Raw genomic sequence first — 18,729 nt, forward strand, 5'->3', positions numbered from 1 at the left:
GAAAGGATGCATTTCTCTGCCAGTGTAAACAAAAATTGTGTGGTGTTGTACAGAAATGGCTTACCCTGGCATCACTGGGTTGAGCTGGTTCATCTGGGTTGAACTGTTTCCACGCTTCAGCATCTCTTTTCACTCTTCAGGGTGGAACAAAAGAGCGCTCACAACTATTACCCACACACACACCCCCACATGGGAATCAGCACCAGCATGTAGACCAGATTTCTGATTAAAGAGAATTGTATAATGTCTGTCTGCATCATCTTCCATCTGCTTCTCTTACCAACTCAATTGCGTATGGCATTATGTGCCCCTTCCGTGCTGTGCTCTATTCTTTCACCATGTCTAGAAAGCAGGGAGAAGATACAGCACATCAATGGCAAGGGAAATGTTCCTTCAACTCATTAGGATCTTTGAAATAAAGGAGAAGCTTTGTTTTAATGTATATGTGAATTTTTATGCAGGGGTCAGCTTTAACATTTTAACACTTAATTAAGGGCTAAAGATGCTCTTGAAATATGGTAATACAACCTCAGCGCCCACACACACTCAAAAAGAAATAAAACAACCCAGTGATTCTGTGTCTTTTGAGAGGGAAGCAGGTTTGTAATAAAATCACAAGGTGGTTCCATGGCTGATTCTGAAGCTGGCAGTGGCCAGGCATGGAGAGTTTGAAAAGGGACTGGACTTTTTAGAAGCATTTTGCTACTAAAAAATGTTGTTCCAGTTCGTGCTGCCCTCTATCAAACAAACAGGAGCTCTCTGGCAGGACACCATGTGCTTACTCAGTAAACCCACAACAGCTGGAGATAGACACGTTAGAGAGTTGAGTGACACCAAACTGTGTGGACTTCTGGATTTATTTTTTTTTTAAGTGCTTTCCTCTGCAGCCCTACCAGAATCTGTAAAATCAGGCAGAGAGACAAATACACCATACTGTAAGTTCTGCCTCTTCTCGCCCTGTGGCAAACCCCATGACACTGGGATGTCCCATGCGGCTTTGTGGCATGTGTTGGCTGGTCCGTGCAGTGAGGATGATTTGTAGTCTGATCAGTGAAATCTTCTATAACGCAAAAGGAAGCAGATGCCAATTTTGTGCTGATAACATTCAGTTGCTCTTTGGCAGATGAACTTTTTCGGGTTGTCTCCAAGTTTTAGATTTTTCTTGCTCACACTTGGCTCTTTAGCAACACACTATGGACTTGAAGAGAGGTTGTATTATTTTTTTTTTTTAGCTTCAAGGTAGGAAATCCTCATGAGGCGATTCACTTCATTATAAAAAAAAAAACAGAAAAGAAGATCTTCAAAACCTGGAAAAGAAGATCTTCAAAACCTGGAAAAATCCCTGGTGAGGGGGAAAAATGCTCAAAACTGTTTATGTGCTTGTCTCTGTCAGTAGCATGACAGATTTGTGTTCGCTGCACTGAAAAAGCAGCAGAACATAGGTGCCAACATGATCAAATTACCCCAGCCTCGTGACCCGTATCATGACTGGGATCAGACAGATGCACTTGAGTGACTTTGTTCTGTACATGTTCCTCCTTGATGTCCTTCAGTGTTTGCCTTGTGACAGACTGCACTGCACGGGGTTATTCTGCCTTCTAGCAACACTAAAATGCAAATAAAATTAAGCACAGAAATGTACATTGGATGTGCCTACCAGCCACGCTAGCGGTGGGGCATTCAGCCTAGGACAATTAAGCCCCGGGGAACTAAGCTGTCCATTGTAGGCTACAAAAATGAGATCTGGGATATTTAACAATAGTGGTGGATTTGAGGTTTATTTTTTTCTTGGGTTTGGTTTGTGTGTGGTGTGTTGTCGGGGGCTTTCTGTTTGTTTGAAGGCAAATTTTAGCACACTCCTCTGCTGGCTTACAGAAGTATTCAGGACATCTTTCTGGACTTTCACTTTATTCTGCTTTGTCATTTTCGGTTGGCATAGCACAGTACCCATCTGGCACAACACTCCCCTTTGTGCTGTGAATCTGAATGCTGAACTTGCAGAAGACAATACAGTCGTAGGACCATTTTTCATTGTAATGCTTTTTTATATTGTGTCTGGCCTGAAGGGGAAGGAAAGCAGCCATCGTCAGTCTTGTCTCTCCCTTTTTTCATTCAGAAATGAAATGTAATAAATGAAAGTGTTTTTCATAAAGAGCACATCTACGACTGAGTGCATTGTGCTTTCCTAAATCAAAAGGAAATATCTGAAACTAAACTTGCCTGTTCTTGTAAATCGCTGTTGTCTACCTTCTCTTTGGCATTTGAAAGCCATTTTGAAGGCAAAGGAACTCTTCCAAGAATATATTTCACTTTTAATCTGCTAAGACTGCGTTTGAAACCCTTTAATATATATGTGAATGAACTAAATTATGGCGCCAGCATATACAAGTCAGAAATGACAAGGCAGTACATAATGATAGTGCATAGCTTTTCTTCCCCCTTCATTCACCCTGGACCGTCACCTGAGCTGGGCACAAGGCTAAGACTCTGTCCTGCCTCTGTCTCAGGCTTCCCTGTACAAACCAGAGCAAATCAGCCAAGCCTAGCTCCTGCCACGCTTGCCTATGCTGACCAACTCCTTACTCTGCAAATAGTCGATTAAGCAAATTAGGGACCAGGATGTGTTTCCAGCTGACGTAAGACTGTGGAAATACAAACACATCTGTAAGAGTTGCTTAAAAGTATTTATTAACATGCGTGTTGCAGCAGCAGTGGGGGTGATTAGGTGTGTGCATTTTAAATGTTGTCATTTCTGTATTTGAATTAGCCTCAGTATGTCTGAAATGTACAGAGCAGAAAACAAAGGGCAGTACGCAAAGGTATCTTAAAGATTTCCTATGCATACCTACACGATCTTCTGTTGTAGATGCTTTGCTAAAACGCGTTTTCTGCTTAGATGAACACTCTCCTGCCTCTCAGAGCCCCTCATGGGCTTTCAGTAGCATTTTGCCCTCACAGGCCGGGTACCTCAGTCTTCCCTGAGGCACAACGTGGACCAGAGGTGCTTGCCTTCCTTTACTCAGGGGAGCCTTTACTGCTCCACAGGGGCTCGGCAGAGTCCATTCCCACACACCTCAGCACAGGGCTGGCTCCTTTTCTGGTCAATCCCCTTGGGACACCCACAACAGCAGCCAGCAGAGTGGCAGAAACCCAGAGTCCTCATCTGCTCCTGGTGCCTCTTGCTGTAGTTCTTGGGAGGCACGTCCAACAGTGCTACTCCTCCCGCCCCACACACTGTCTTTCATTATTTGCATCCTCCTTCTGCCAATTAATATATCCACTGCAGCGAGTGGAACTAACAGACCATTTTGTTTTGGCCAAAGAGCTGTCCCAAAGTCTCAGTCCCTTGTCTGTCACACTTGGTTGTGGAAATTATGATGGCACAAACAGAAGTTTAGGTAATGCAGGGTAAACAGAAGATGGAGTTGAACCCTTAAGGAAGAAGAGAATATTTTCATTTACAAGTTAATGGTAATAGTAGCTCTGAGAAAATAAATTAGACATTCAGATCTTCCCCTGTCATACATAGCCAGATTTATTCCTAAATGGAATGTTTTCAAAATTTCCAGTGGCATTTCAGCTGTTCATTAAAGTGTACTGTAGAATGTAGTGACGATTTATTACACAGCTATAAAAGCAGTAGTAATCATTATAAATGCAAACCTTCAGATGTTTCTTTGTCTATGCTTTAAATCCTTTTGCTTTTTCTTTTTTTTTTCGCCCATCGCTACATCTAGTGAAACAGTGATTGTAGCAATCAGTAGGCAAGGAGCCACCTCCTCCAACAGCTGCCAATATCCTGGTCTGTTTTATACAACAGATGGGAGGTATGCGCAGGCTAAGATAAGTGGCCACCTGTAATATATGTTTCTAGAGATGTGCCATACTGGCCAGTTGTATAGTCAGGAACAAAACTAGTTAGACAAAGAAGGCAGCTGTGCTGACCACCCACATCTGAAACAACAGGGAAACATTTACTGTCATGGATGGACGCCCTTGTTTCAAGCAGAGTTGGGAAAATGTTGTTACGCGACACTAATGCATACAGAAAATGAATTTCTGTACCATTTGTGGTGGCTTTCCGTGACACTTGGAGGACCTGGTCTGATCTGTACTCCGGCTGCCACAGCAAATTCTTGCTGCTGTGGGTACCTGCATCTTGTCATGTTGGGTCCAACCTTTAAAGGACACCTGCCTCAGCAGTTGCAAATTTCTGTCTGGCAATATCTGTGCGCTGACTGTGGTGAAGCGCTGCAGTCGTCTTGTGAGTTCAGCTACTCAGCGAACAGCGACAGCCCCAGGTGACGTATTTTATCTAACTGGCAGCTAATCAAGCATACTTGAATTTTGCATGTCACATATTGGCAGCAAAGTGTTCACAACTTATTCATAAAATACATTTTGACTTAATTTAAGAAATGCATTTCAGGCAATGCTCGTCAGTTTACAGATCTGCAGGGTGGTGAAGTAGCTCGCGTGCATCTGAAAATTGTCTGTTGAATTATTCATTCTATTTTATCTTTTTTAATTTTTTATTCCTTTATTTTTTATCAAATAACAAACAAGATATTTTTTTCCCAAGAGTTCCATGCTTAGTGTTAGTTATCAAAATGTTGTAGCTAACCGCTCATAATAGCCACTTTTTCATCATTTTCTCTTCCTTTTTTTGAGTTTGGAACACCACTAATTATGATGTCTAAAAAGCTTTCTACTTTTGTCATGTGGAATCAAATGACGTAAGGAGTCAAAGCATATGAATATGGCTGCTGTGAGTATTGCCCCGTGCACACAGTGAAAATGGCAAGCAAAGGCTTTATCTTCATCCTGTGGCAGGAATAATGAGTAATTAGCATAAATTTACGTATTTTTATTAGGCAGGTAATTAGCAGCCAGAGAATACGGTGTTGTAGAGATGACCCAGATTTTATTACGGGATTGTACCATTCAGAAACAGACCCAGTTTCTGAACTACTTAGGTGTGGGATTACACAATGGAGTTGTCCTCTTAAAATACATCGACAATTACCAAAATTGTGCATGCCACTGGGAAATTGCTCATGCTAATTACCATCGTTAGCTACTTGAATACAAAATATCTGCAAATGCTTGAGGAATTAGACACCAAATGGATTCTCTTCTTTCAGGTCAGCTGTGTATGTATTTCTAAAGACTAGGGGACCAAGATTAAACCTGTAATTAGGTTACAAATCTTTCTTTCGTGTACCTGCAAACATCCATGTGAGATTCACATTTAAAAATGGAAAATGTAGTCAGTATTTTAATTTGTAAACTTCATAATACTTGAAGAATATTAAAGATAGTCCAGTCAAAATATTGCAGAATCACCCTTTCAGTGCTTTATCCATGGACTAATTGTTTAAAAAGAAATATCCCCCAAAAGAATTGTATTGCATAAGAGGCTTGACATGGATCACTTTTTGTGACTTACATCTTTATGGGATGCCTCAGATTGTGAAGACAGCGCTTGGCTGGCATTTTCAGATGATAAAATGTCTCACAGGTAGAGGACTGTAGCTACATGTTATGACCTTTGCTAGTTACCTCTAAGTGCATATGGCGAGAGTACTGCAGTTTTGCACATTACCTATGGGGGTTTTTTTGTTTGTTTCTGACTTCTTGTGCATCTCGTCTGTCACTGGTATTGGAAAGTTGGGGAATGTTATCATGTCAGAAATACACCTGTGGTTTTTCAACTCCTAATTTGACACCAAGTCGGGTAAAGCTACTTCCCCAGCCTACATTTTCTCAACTTTCAGCTTAAGCCAGGAATAAAATAAAACTTCGAGCACATCAAACCTTACCAGGTGCCCCAAGTTCATGGAATGATTTCCCAGGTTAAGGTGTACTCTGAGTGCATGTTGTGCATGATCTGCCTACTCTGTATGCCCATACACCCTTGGAAGCTCCATAAGAAGCAGCCCCATTACACGGGTACATACATGAGTGTAAGAGTCACAGAACCATCAGGTCTGATCAGCACCACATTTTCTCAGAGGAACAACCCTTTAGAGGAATAGAGCCCCTACAGCTCCTACAAACTGCATTTCAAGAAGTGGATGTTCAGCAGATGCGTTTAGGATCATGCAGCCAATCTTACTGTTGGGCCTCTCCTTTCTTTATCCCGCTCCTGGCGAGGTCATTCAGATTTGATGAAATATCTATTTTCCTTTTTTTCTTTTTTCCCCAAACCTCCCAGGATATCCAGTGAACACTCGCCAAAGCTTCAAATCCGGAGCCACAGTTACCTGAGGGCAGTGAGCGAAGTCTCCATCAACAGGAGCCTGGACAGCCTGGACCCCGCGGGGCTGCTGACGTCCCCCAAGTTCCGTTCCCGCAATGAGAGCTACATGAGAGCCATGAGCACCATCAGTCAGGTGGGTGACACGCACCCGTGGTAGCCCAGAGAGCAGCCGCCCCGCTGGGTACCGGCCGAACCCTTGCAACATAATAAACTTGATTTTGCTTTAAGTGGGATCAGGCTGTTGCATGACATGCATTTTCAAAATGTTTTTAAGAAAAAGAAATGTTTTCACACAATCTTGGTTTTGAGAGGGTAACATTTGATAATGCCATAACCTGCCCTTTGCAAAAGGATGAGTGGCACAACATGCAATTCATTTGAAGGAGCAGTCTAATTTCTTATTTTTCTTTTCCAAAAGCAGGTGCTCATCAACCGTGTCTTTAAACAGGGTTCTCTTAAGGATCTTGTGCTTAGTACCTGAAATTAAATTTTTTTGAATGCCTCCAAAAAAAAAACCACAGTCATATGCTGAGTGAGATGCTAAAGGAAAATTAGGTCCATAGTATTTTGTATTTCACAATTTTATTAGTATTTTATTAGAAATTTTAAAGCTTTGTTTATGCTATTGTATACATTCTTAACCCTGTGCGTTTCTGAACTTCTCACCTATATAGTACAAATATAGTACCTATATAGTACAAATGCCACAGTGCAAACGTATTATTGCCTTGATAGTCTGTAAGATCTCTTCATGCTCATTCTAAACTAGAAAAAAAAATAGTGGCCCCTGTGACACATTCAGTTCATGAGTTTTATCATCATAAAATAGCCTGTCCGTGCATACAACATGCTTTGTACGGTTGAATTGGTCAGGGACAGATCTGAAAGAAATGCAAAAGTGCTGGCATTCCACAGGGCAATGGGCTATTAGTTCATCTGCTAAATCCTGTAGCTCCTTGGTATGACTTTTGGCTTCTCTGTGTAAGTGTATCATTTGGTTAAATCACTTGGATAAAAGAGTTGTCTTACACTAGTCCAGAAGTGCAGCAGAGCAGGATTTGTAGTGCCAGGTACTGGCCCCTTATTGTTGGCATGTTGAGTCATTGCAATGTCAAAATAAGTGCCTGACGTCATTGATGCCAGGACTTCAGCTGTGGCCGTAACAAATAATATGTGCCGTTCAGAATGGAGCTGTAGTTTGAATTTCTGCGGTATTCTGTATTTGGGCATTGCAACCTCAGAGTATTCACCTGTGTATTTTATAGTGAGGCACTTTGCACAGGGTATGGGCTGATGCTCTAGAAAGAGGGTCAGGATGTATCTAGGAGGAAACAGCACTGAAATTCAGGTCTCAGAGGCAACTACATGAACATTAGGTTAGGTCACTTATTTAGCTGGACACCTATATACAAAGCTGTCTGCCAAAGAGTGAGTGTTATTTGCCCATATGAAGAGTTGGGTCTTTTTTGAAAAAGCACTATTTCAGAGATATTTAGTGGGGGATGTGGCTGTTCTCCACTATTGTAGGATTGTTCTACATGATGCACTATCCACTACTCTTCCACGCTCTTTTAAGCAGTTTCCCTGTGAAAAAATATGTTCTAGTCTTCAAGATTTCCCTTTTCATTTATGTGTACAAATGTTTTCCTTGGTAAAATTCATCCTGGAAGAGAATTTCTAATGTTGGGGTTTTTTTCCACGACCCTAACACGGTCTTATCTTCCCTTGCAATCTTGGTCTTTTGCATGCTTGAAAACTAACAAAATCCTCCAGAGATGGTTTCCATGTGCATGTTTCCTACAGTGATAATTATTGTGCTTTAATGCCAAGCTCAGGGCTCTATTCTCAGTTTAGAAACATGAGCATCCGTTACTAATTAAGCTGAGGTAAATGGTTTCCAGGTCTGTAAGACCTGCAGCAAGGCCACATACTTTTGAATGTTCTTTAACCTCCGTGAGTGCAAGCCTTTGTCACCACCTAGTGTCTGCTCCACAAAGGGCCTAAGGATTCCCTTGCATCTCTCGTTCTCAGCCAAAGGAGTCAGCCCAGAGATGTAGTTATACAAACATTTTTCCCCTGCAGCGAAGCTGGCTCCCGTATCAGCCTCCCCTCCCCAACTGTTTCTTACCCTCGAGCTTCCCAGCCCCTCGGGTTTATCACTGTGATTTCCTGTGGGTTGCATTCATTGTGTACTGGGGTTAAACTGACCTCTTTTTCTCCTCCTCCCACAAAGAAAGAGTCATTTTTATTTTTCAAGGTAATGGTTGTAATGGACAGAGGTTCAGCCTCTGCTGTGGGCCCTGGGTGAGATAAACCAGACGCTGCTATGAGGACTCTCAGCTTCCCACCAGCCTCGGCAGGAACCAAAAGCCTAAACTCTGCTGAATCTCTGCCTCTGTCTTCCCTTTTTGTACATTTTTTTTCCCCCCCTAACAGTTGTTACTTTGTAACATGGGACGTCTTTATGTGCCATTCACCTGTGCTTCATGTGTGAAGGGATCTTCTAACAGATGTTGGCCATTGTGCCACTGTGGCTTGTGAGTGTTTGTACTGGGTAGGCTGGTGTATGGGATGTACTGAACCTGCCCGGTCTTTGCCTGCAGGTGAGTGAGATGGAGGTGAACGGTCAGTTCGAATCCGTCTGCGAGTCGGTGTTCAGTGAACTCGAGTCTCAAGCAGTGGAGGCGCTGGATCTGCCCATGCCGGGCTGCTTCCGCATGAGGAGCCACAGCTACGTCAGGGCCATCGAGAAGGGCTGCTCCCAGGACGATGAGTGCATATCACTGCGGTCCTCATCTCCCCCACGTACAACCACCACGGTGAGGACCATCCAGAGCAGTACTGGTAAGTAACAAAAAGGGAAATCCAGAGGAGTGGTGGAAAGGGAAGGTACTTTTCTGTGCAGCTCCATCAGATCAACAATGAGCTCTTCTATGTCAGACATGAATCCCAGAATAGAGTCTGTGTTTCACCAGGGAGCTGGACAGACTAATCAGCCTAAAACAGCACACAGATCAAGGCTGATGTAGTTGTGGTGCCTCCTCCATCCAAGCTAATTTATTCTGGGCTAAAAGCACACAGAAGGGAAGTCCAAGGCCATAGCTCCTCTCTCTCTCTCCCCAAAAGAGCAATCACAATTTGGCAAGGCTCTGGGTTAGCAGCTCTGCTGGCTCTTACCAGCAGAGGAGGGTGCCTCTGCTGAATTTTTCTGCAAAGATGAGATGATCTTTGTCTTTTCTAAAAGTTACAAGTTGTTGGACGTGTTGGTTAATGGCTCAGAGAGACTGTCACCGCTCTCTAGGCCGTATCTCAGAGGTGGGAATGAAGAAGGGAAGAAGAGGTCTGCAGGTTAAAACACGCATGTTCACATCCCGCTGTTGTTCCTTCTGCAGTTCAAACTGTCAAGCCTTGTGAGAGAGAGAGGTTTCAGTCTAAATGTGAGACTTAACAAACCTTCCTTTTCATGTTTGAGGTTACTTTTCTTTTGGAAACAGCCATGATGAATTCCAGATTCTGCCACCAAAATTAGTCCTTAAGGGCAACAAAAAGCAAGTCAGAAACCAAAATCCAAATCTGCTTCTCTCATTCAGAAAAGCAAGAGGCAGGAACCATTACGTGTGTGTGCTCTTCCCTGTGGGAGGATGAGGGAGGCCCTCTTTCTTTTGACTTCTCTGCATCCGTTCCACTGCTTTACACAAGCTTCATTTACTATTCATGTACTATTCATATTCATGACTAATATTGACTATTATAAGTATTTCACTGTACCTACTGTCTCTTTTCCCGGTTCTTTAGGTGCTATTTTCTGTACTTTAAACTTTTGCCTTTTTGTATGTTATCTTACAGGTGCAGTTGTTTATACCTTGTAAGTTCCTTATCTCTCACTCCGGTGTTTTTTAAAGCCGCTTGTCAATTGGTTTATGTCATCAAAGGACACTTTCAATCCTTTTACCAAAATTGTTCATCTTAATTCATGATTTTTCTAAAAGTAACAAGTTTAAGTACTGTTGGAAATACATTGGCAGTACATCACAAACATGAAAGCATTTTTAGCAAGTGCTGCAGAGCAATTCTCATCTAAATCACTAACCCTTAAGAAATAGTATTCACAGGACAACATTTGTGCTATAAAAGTAGTCCTTGCGTGCATGCAGGGTTGCACCATACCACAACGACAGGATTTACATAAGGTATGTATTACTTCACTGTATGGTATTAGCTTGTGTTGAGTGTATCCTGAGGCAAAGGCTGAAGGATGGAAGTTTTCAAGGATTTTTCAGTGTGCATTTGCCTTTATTAGATCACCTTGGGTATCCCAGAGTGGTTTTTCATTTTTTTGAGAATGGCTTTGTTAACACTTGTCCTTTATAAAAATAACTGTAATCATTATTCCAGAAGAGAATAACTATTTTTTTTATTACCTTTATAAATGAAGTGTTTTCCGTCACTTAGAAAAATGGTGCCTGTGTTTGGGGATGATGATATATAAACGGAAAAGGTTGGCTGTATGTATCAGCCAAGAAACAGGAAAACCCAAAAGAGGAAAATCATTATTGTAAACGGTGTCTTGTTTATGCTCCTTTTTTGTAGAACAACCACAAACAGAGACACGGTCTCTTCTCTGGGTAGCCAGCTTTATTAAAAAATTATATGAACAAAGCTATGATATTGAAAAATGTAATCCAGTGGGTCTGTCTTGGGTTACCGCTTCTGTAGTCAGCCCCTTAAAATGCAGGGAGGAATGATTTGCATCCCTCTCTTTGGACATCCATAGAAGCATTTAAAGACTGCTGTAGGTATCCATTTTCTGCTACGGGAATTTTACTGAGTTATCTTTCTCATTTTTTAATTCTTGGGCTCCCAAGGGCCTGTCCTTTGCACTGGTAGCATTTCAGACAACTTGCCTCTTCTACTGCCTCACATACCACTATCCGTTTAATGGGGATTAGCAATTAATTAATTCCATCCAAAAGCATCTCTCTTGACTACCTTGCTGTTGCCTGTGGCTGGCTCACAGAAGAGAAATAACATGAAAGGTATCATTGAGGGTGTCTTTTTATATCTCCTTCAATAAAATAGGAAATGGCACAACAGCTAGGCAGATGTGAAGGAAGGAGAATGGTTTTCTCCACTGAGGTGATGTTTCAAATGCTTTTGTGGGAGACATAAGGGCAGTTATGATCTAAACTACAGATTTGACATCCCCAAATGAGAGCACTGTTCTCCTGCCCCAAAAACACCTCTGCCTGTTCAACCAAACAAGGTTCCTTTCCTCAACATTAGCAATTCCCTCGGCGTCCTGGCTTTTCATTCACTAATACACAAAACTGTGATCGTACACTGATACTGGGAATTTCTTTGACTGCTGGAAGCCCATGAAAATGCCAGCTTGATGATGATGGAAAAGACAAGATAGCTGCTTGTCCACTGGATTCAAAACTATTCCTCCAGAGCTTTCCAGGGCATCTAGATAAAAATATTAAGCAAGCACGGTGGATGAAAATCACACTTACCTTTGCCTGTTAGCCTATGTCACGGTGGCTGCAGCCTCAGGTTTTAATTTCCTTTTGCCACATAGCATTGGAGGTTTAGTTCTGAAATTAGGAATACATCTCTGCTGGCATAGCTGTTCAGTTCCTGAGGATGTGCCCAATCTAAACTACAAATCCAGTGCTAATGCGCTAGCTGTGACAGAGAGCTCAGCTAGGGGTGACTGCCCCGCTGGTGGCCTTCGCAGCCTGTGCTGGTCTTAGTGCTATCACGGCAATGCCACGGGGTGACTGCGTCGGGCTGAAACCGAGCCCGACTGTGAAAACAGGGCTGTAGGCACAAACCTGTTGCCATCAGTGGGATGAAATGTGATACTGCGGGTGGGGAAAAAATCCTAACCTCACCAAAGTGAAGTTTCTGCGTGTATCTGGGAGGTGAGTACTTAGTTCATGAGGCAGTCTTGTATGTGAAGTGAGTTTTTATCCTTGTTTTCAAATGAAGGATTTTGAAATGAAGAAGAGAAAATACAGTCTTACCACTTTCATAGAGTCATAGAATGTGTTGGGTTGGAAGGGACCGTTAAAGGTCATCTAGTCCAACCCCCCTGCAGTAAGCAGGGACATCTTCAACTAGATCAGGTTGCTCAGAGCCTCATCAAGCCTGGCCTTGAATGTCTCCAGGGATGGGGCCTCCACCACCTCTCTGGGCAACCTGTTCCAGTGTCTCACCACCCTCATTGTAAAGAACTTCTTCCTAACGTCTAATATAAGCCTACCCTGCTCTAGTTTAAAACCATTGCCCTATCGCTACATGCCCTTGCAAACAGCCCGTCCCCAGCTTTCTTATAGGCCCCCTTCAGGTACTGGAAGGCTGCTGTAAGGTCTCCCCGGCGCCTTCTCTTCTCCAGGCTGAACAACCCCAACCCTCTCAGCCTGTCTTCGTAGGAGAGGTGCTCCAGCCCTTGGATCATCTTCGTGGCCCTTTTCTGGACCCACTCCAACAGATCCATGTCCTTCTTGTGCTGAGGGCTCCAGAGCTGGACGCAGTGCTCCAGGTGGGGTCTCAGGAGAGCAGAGAAGAGGGGGAGAATTACCTCTCTCAATCTGCTGGCCACATATGGAAATAGAGACATTTGGGAAATCAGTGCCGCGTCACAACTTCATCATGCCTTGAAAGCTAAGCAGTTGAAAAAGGCCATTCACCCTCACGTTCGGTCGCCCAACACCGCTCGGACCCGCGGGGGCAGCTGCAGCCTGCACCAGCCGGGGCCCGTCCCTGGGAGCGGGGCTGCGCAGGCTGGCAGCTACAGCAGCTCTGGAGTGCTGGCATATGTTATACACCATAGCCTGCACTAAAAATTACCACCCATGTCATTTGGTCTTTTCAGAGGAATTTAATGAGGTGTGAATTATCATATAATTTGATCCCAGGTTATTTGCAGATGCAACCGTCGTAGCTGAAACTCTTTAGCCAACAGATTCAGTCACTAAATAGGTAGCCTTTTAACGATTTTAAAAGTCTGTAAATCATTTCAATGAGCTTAAAGAATATGGTAACTAGGAAGCAAAGACATTTTAAAGCGGTCTAAATAACATCTTTCACCCACATTTCTTGCGTCTGTATTTCTAAGCCATGCCTGTGCAGCCGTGCATGTTCCTTTGCTGAAAACAAATCTTATGACATTGTGAGGGCTCAGGCATTAGCACATGTGGATGCAAATATACAACTGAGATTGGACATGTTTAATTTGAAAATTATGCCTCTGTAATGGAGCTGTACCAGTAACATCAGCAAAAACTCTGCACTAGATTGTAATAAGTATTTTCTTAATATCTCGACTTATATTGACTTATAACTTCTGCACAGTCAGGTAAACAGGAATATCAAAGCTATCTGCAGTAATGCCATCTGGTGATTATCAGTAATATTACACTTCTGCTTAAAAGCAAAACAAACAAAAATCCCAAGGAAATCATGCTGTGTAGCCAGCTGGGTAGAGAAGGACTGAGAGTTATCACAGTATATGCTAATTATGGTGCTTCAGCTGAGCAAGCTGTTTTCCTTCCATTCATTGGAACATCTGACCAAGAGGGGTCAGGTATTTTGTGGAAAATCTCTAAGGGGCTGCCCAGCTAATAAAAAAATTAAAAAAAAAAAAAATCAGAAATATGAACAACTTTAAAAATAGACTTGTGCCAGGCAGAATTAAAAAAGAAAAATCAAATCCTGTGGAGAAGGAAGCTGTAACTGACTGTATGCCAGCTGTGTCCAAGCTCTTTTGGACTCCTCAGAACTGTCTGTCCTTTCAGAGACTGTTCTGTCGAAAAAGAAACAAGGAATTAGGATTTCAAATTTGCTTTCCAGTTGAAGCTAGGGTTGGTGTCTGGACCTGTTCCAAAACTAAGACATTTCCGCAGAAGGTCTGAAGAAACATAACTAAGTTAAGGCCTTCATGCAGATGTTGAACCTTAAAATAGATTTGAAGAGTGTAGAAAACTGTTTGACAAAGAATTTACATGGTTCATTTCCTCTGTTTCCTTGAATAATCCTGAAATGCAGTCTCCCTTTGGATCCGCTATCGAATTGCTTAAACCAGCACTTAAAAATGTTTTCCTTCACTAATGAGGAGCTGACCTTGGAGAGAATACTGTTTCCAATTTCAGAGGCATCTGACTGTAGCTGGAGCAAGTTTCATCTTGTCTATCCCAGAAGTTGGCTTTGTGAATGCTAAGCTCCACATCGCACCAAAAAACCCCCCATGTTTATGAAGCCAGTGGAAGCTTTTAATGAGAGAAACTCAGAACAGAGCTCTTGCCGGAACATTTCTAACTGACTTAAGGCATGATGCGAGGCACTCACGGAAATTGCTCTGATAGTAAGTGCCTGAGAAGGGGCAGGACTGAGCTGTGAGAAAGAGTCAGCCATGGAAAAGCTACCCAAACACGTGGCAGGTTGCAACAGGTCGGCTTACGTGTGATGTAGTTTTATGCCAACTGAAAACAGGAATTGAAATAAGTTTGATAAATTCCATTTTACCTTTTGGATGTAAAGGCATGTAGAACTTTGTGGCCTGAAAGACAGGGATTACTGGAATAATTACACAGAATACTTTAAGAATACTTGGTAGTTACAGCTGGTTCAAAATTTAAGTGACTTCAGGTAGTGGCATGTATTGCATCAATTTTTCATCATCCTCCCTGCTTCTGCCTCTTTTCTCTGTGTGATTATGAATATTGAATTTAAACTATTTGGTCCTGTCTGAGACACCGCACAGATCTGGAGAGAGACAGCCTGTGTCATTCAGGAGCTTGGTGATTTTGGTTTCTTTACGACAAGTCCACTTTCCCTCACAGCACTTCAGGAAAGTGCTTATTCCTTGCAATTTCAGGTAAGGCTCGAGGCGACTTGCTGAGCATAAGGGCACAGTGAAAGCTCAGAAATTTCTACAGAGAAAGGGGGAGAGAAGGACTTGTTTTGTAGGATGTGGCCTATTCATTTTTTCCATCTGTGAAAACGTAAAGCTTAGAGGAGTTAAAAGTGATCTCCAAATGTGTTTCAAAAGCAGGAAATGAAAGACTTGTAATACCCTTTGGTATTCAATATTTGATTACTATTCTTACTCTTCATTTGCTTGATATGCTTCTAAACTTGTGGGCTAAGGCTTTTAGTGAGGTAAGAATATGAGAAAGATCTTAATCATTCAAAACTGTGACCTTACAATGTCTTGAAGGAGCGTGTTGTCTTACTTCGTGAACATTTCCAGAAGCACAGAACAACTCTGCTGTTCTGTTCAGATAGTGCTTGTGTGGTTGATGTCTCCAGTTGTCCAAACGACTTGGACATCTCCAAAGCTGAAAATGGGTACATCACACCCCAGCCTTACTAACTCTGTCAATGTCCATGTGTCTCTCATGCTGGGGAGCGCCAGGCCTGAGATGTGGTCTCACCAGAACTGCAGCTCCCTCAGACTGCCAGCTGTGCTTTGGCAAAGGCTGCCTGGCATGCAGTCAGCCATCCTCAGCGCAAGGGTACGCTGCTGACCGCTGCTCAGCCTGCAGCTCTGCAGGGCCCCACGGGCCTTTTCTGATGCTGGGAATAGGATGACCATCAGACCTGCAGACTTGACAGTCTCAAATGACACAGGGAAAAATGTGATTTTTCAGGAGGAGATGTTTAACAGAAATCTGTGTCGTTCTGTGAAAAGAACTTTTAAGGAGATTGTTCATCTAGTGGCAGCATAAATAAAGAGGATACAGTAATTAGTTACATAAAATGTAGAGTTTCATTATTTGTTAGTCTCTTCTTAATTTCTTTACAGAGGTGAAAAATTGTATGGAAGCCCTTTGCATACATCTATATGGAATGTACCCAAATGTATTCTGCCATTAATTCATTTGCTTTGATTATACTGCACACACTAAAGTGATAATCATTTCAGGTGGTCAGATTTATATAGTTCTCCCTACAGGAGTATAGATCGTGTTTGGATTTGAGCTATGCTTTTGCTTCAGGCTAGGTATGTGTGTTATCAAATGTAGCACTATCGGGAGATCATTGTAGAAGTGCCGAGAGCCCCAGTTAGATGGAGATCCCCCCCGCTATAGTAACGCAGTGGGACAACCCTGGTCCCACAGTTGTGCACCCCACTCCTGCTGGTGTGCTTGCACTTTGTGTAAGTACCCCTGATGGAGCCTGCAGCCATGCTTGTCTGAGTATATTAAAGCACCAGGATGTCCAGTGCCTAGCTGAGACAAAATGCCACTTGGTTTACTATAACAAATGTTCAGGAGGGTATTACAAGCAAAACAGTAGTTTAAGGTTGCTGTGTTGACTGAGCACTGCATGCCTCAAGTCTCATTAGCTGAGAATTAACTGTTTTCTAAGCCTATAAACAAACATGAAACCTCAGTGATTTTGCCACAATGCAAGAAGTGGTGGCTAAATCAGTCATCTCTTCTGCTCATTGCTGCAGGGCAAGTCTACCCTGTGCCATCAAGCTTGGTCTGGCTGACAGGTCTACCTCACGTAGAGGCAGCAGTTTAGCTCAGGTCTGCTGTCCTAACAGTGAGCTCAGGTGCTGATGTGACTCAGGCTGATGTGACTTTAACATCTCTGACTCGGCAGACTTGTGTATCTGCATTTTTGGGGACAATGTTTTCTGACTTGCTGGCAGGAGTAGGAGACAACCCCCTTTGAAATATACGTGGAATTACATTGCACGGAAGCAGGGTTCCCAGAGCAGTGATGACTTAGTCACAAATTAATGGGTAGAATGTGCAGCAGAATATAAGATAAACGCACAGTCCATTTCCACTTACATATTGTGGGAGGACAGTACAACGTTTCTCCAAAATGTTATTCTCAGGGACTTGATCATTGCTTTAAAACAACAGAACTCTGAGCATTAAGGATACATTGTCCCTTAGCTGAGATGCCAATAACAAATGCAGGATGAATAATTCAATTTTCACTTTATGGAGAAATACGACAAAGACCTGAATCTTTTCTTTGTTCTGGCTTATTTCCAACGCAATGTTTTTGTGATGGCAGTGACAGAAATGAGCTGAATCAGTAAGCTGAAGACATGCCCCAATTTATATAATGTGATTACATTTTCAGTAATAATGCCTGCCATTTTCCTAAAAGAGACGAATGTGGTCGCTTTTAACTAGTTGTCTTTTGGGAAGGAAGGCAGGTCTCTTTCCTGAAGGAGCTATGCTTAACTAATACATCCCATGTGTAAAAATAGCTCAGGTTGTTCTTTTTAGTATGTGCTACTGTCCAGTCTTCAGCAGTGTGTTGGCCACCCACCTGCAGTAAGTTCCACATCATTCCTTTAAGACAAACCTGAATATTTTGGTTGTCTTCGGATATAATAGTTACAAAGTTCTCTTGAGCCATAGCATATTCCAAGAAGTTACAAATGAGATATTTGGTGATGACTGTCTTTTTAAAGTGACTGAGTGATTTTGGATTTTCAAAAAACTAAGTAAGAATTTTTAATAAGTGGGTTTAATGAGTACAGCTCTGCAGGGCCCCTCTTGTACTACAGCAATTCGTTTGGAGCCATTATATTTCATCACGTCAGTAATTCCCATTTCAGAGATCAGATATGATGCATTAGCTACTGGATCCAGTAAATAATTACACATTTTCATGCTTCCTAAGTATCCGTTTATGCAACAGTCTAGCAATAATTGGCTCTTTGAAGCTATGGTGGAGTATGGAGTGCGTATATTGTTAACCACTTTTTGAAACAGACATTGCCTTTTTTCTTTAGTAAAACCACAGATAAACCCAAAGGAAATGTGGCAGCCAAGAAATCTGTACATTAAAAAAAAAAAATTACAGGAGCTCTGAAGTATACACAGAGATGTGATTTACTCTTTTTATTTCTTGCTATTACGCTGGCCTTACTGCACTGCTGCTTAGAATGCTCAAAGCACAATCCAACTCAGACACTGGGATCTGGAAATGCCTAATGTTATTTTGCAAAGAGGGACAGTCTAGCTGCCATTACAGCCTAATAGTCCCTTTTATCAAAGGCACACTGTGGGCAGATGCTGGTAATCTGCTCTAATGCCGCAACCTTTGTCTGGCCTCTCAAGGGGGAAATGGATGTGTTGGTCTTTGAAAATTGTTTTCCCTTACTGAATTTGGCTTTGGTCAGATGGGAGAGAGCTAAATTGCATTCTACTTAAAATGCAGTAAGCCATCTGAGCAGAACAATTCCTAGTTGCTCTGATCAAGGATTTGAGCTAAGCTATCAGAGGAGGAAAAAAAAAAAACAATAAATAATATCCTAGAACCTACTACTGCGACAGATCTCTTGCTTGTTCTGTTGAGAAAGATGCCTACTTTTTGTCTGTGCACAGCCAAGACGATGGTGGCTTGATAACCATTCTTTTTGCTGTAATGATTTTTCAAATTAATTCTGTCTTTAGCTAAAGTAAAATGTAGATCTCTATCCCTTTGGG

The 18,729-nt window shown here is 42.3% G+C and overlaps 1 protein-coding gene across 7 annotated transcripts in view; it reads left to right on the forward strand.

Annotated features, from left to right (window-relative positions):
- DLGAP1 (DLG associated protein 1) overlaps positions 1-18,729 on the forward strand; it is a 462,862-nt gene that overhangs the window by 357,954 nt on the left and 86,179 nt on the right. For all 7 annotated transcript variants that reach the window (XM_074576757.1, XM_074576758.1, XM_074576754.1 and 4 more), the window contains 2 exons: positions 6,218-6,395; positions 8,866-9,106. In XM_074576757.1, coding sequence (XP_074432858.1) covers positions 6,218-6,395; positions 8,866-9,106 — 419 coding nt within the window. The remainder of the gene's footprint in view (positions 1-6,217; positions 6,396-8,865; positions 9,107-18,729) is intronic.

Source organism: Larus michahellis, chromosome 2 (genome assembly GCF_964199755.1).
Source record: "Larus michahellis chromosome 2, bLarMic1.1, whole genome shotgun sequence".
NCBI classification, from domain to species: Eukaryota; Metazoa; Chordata; class Aves; order Charadriiformes; family Laridae; genus Larus; species Larus michahellis.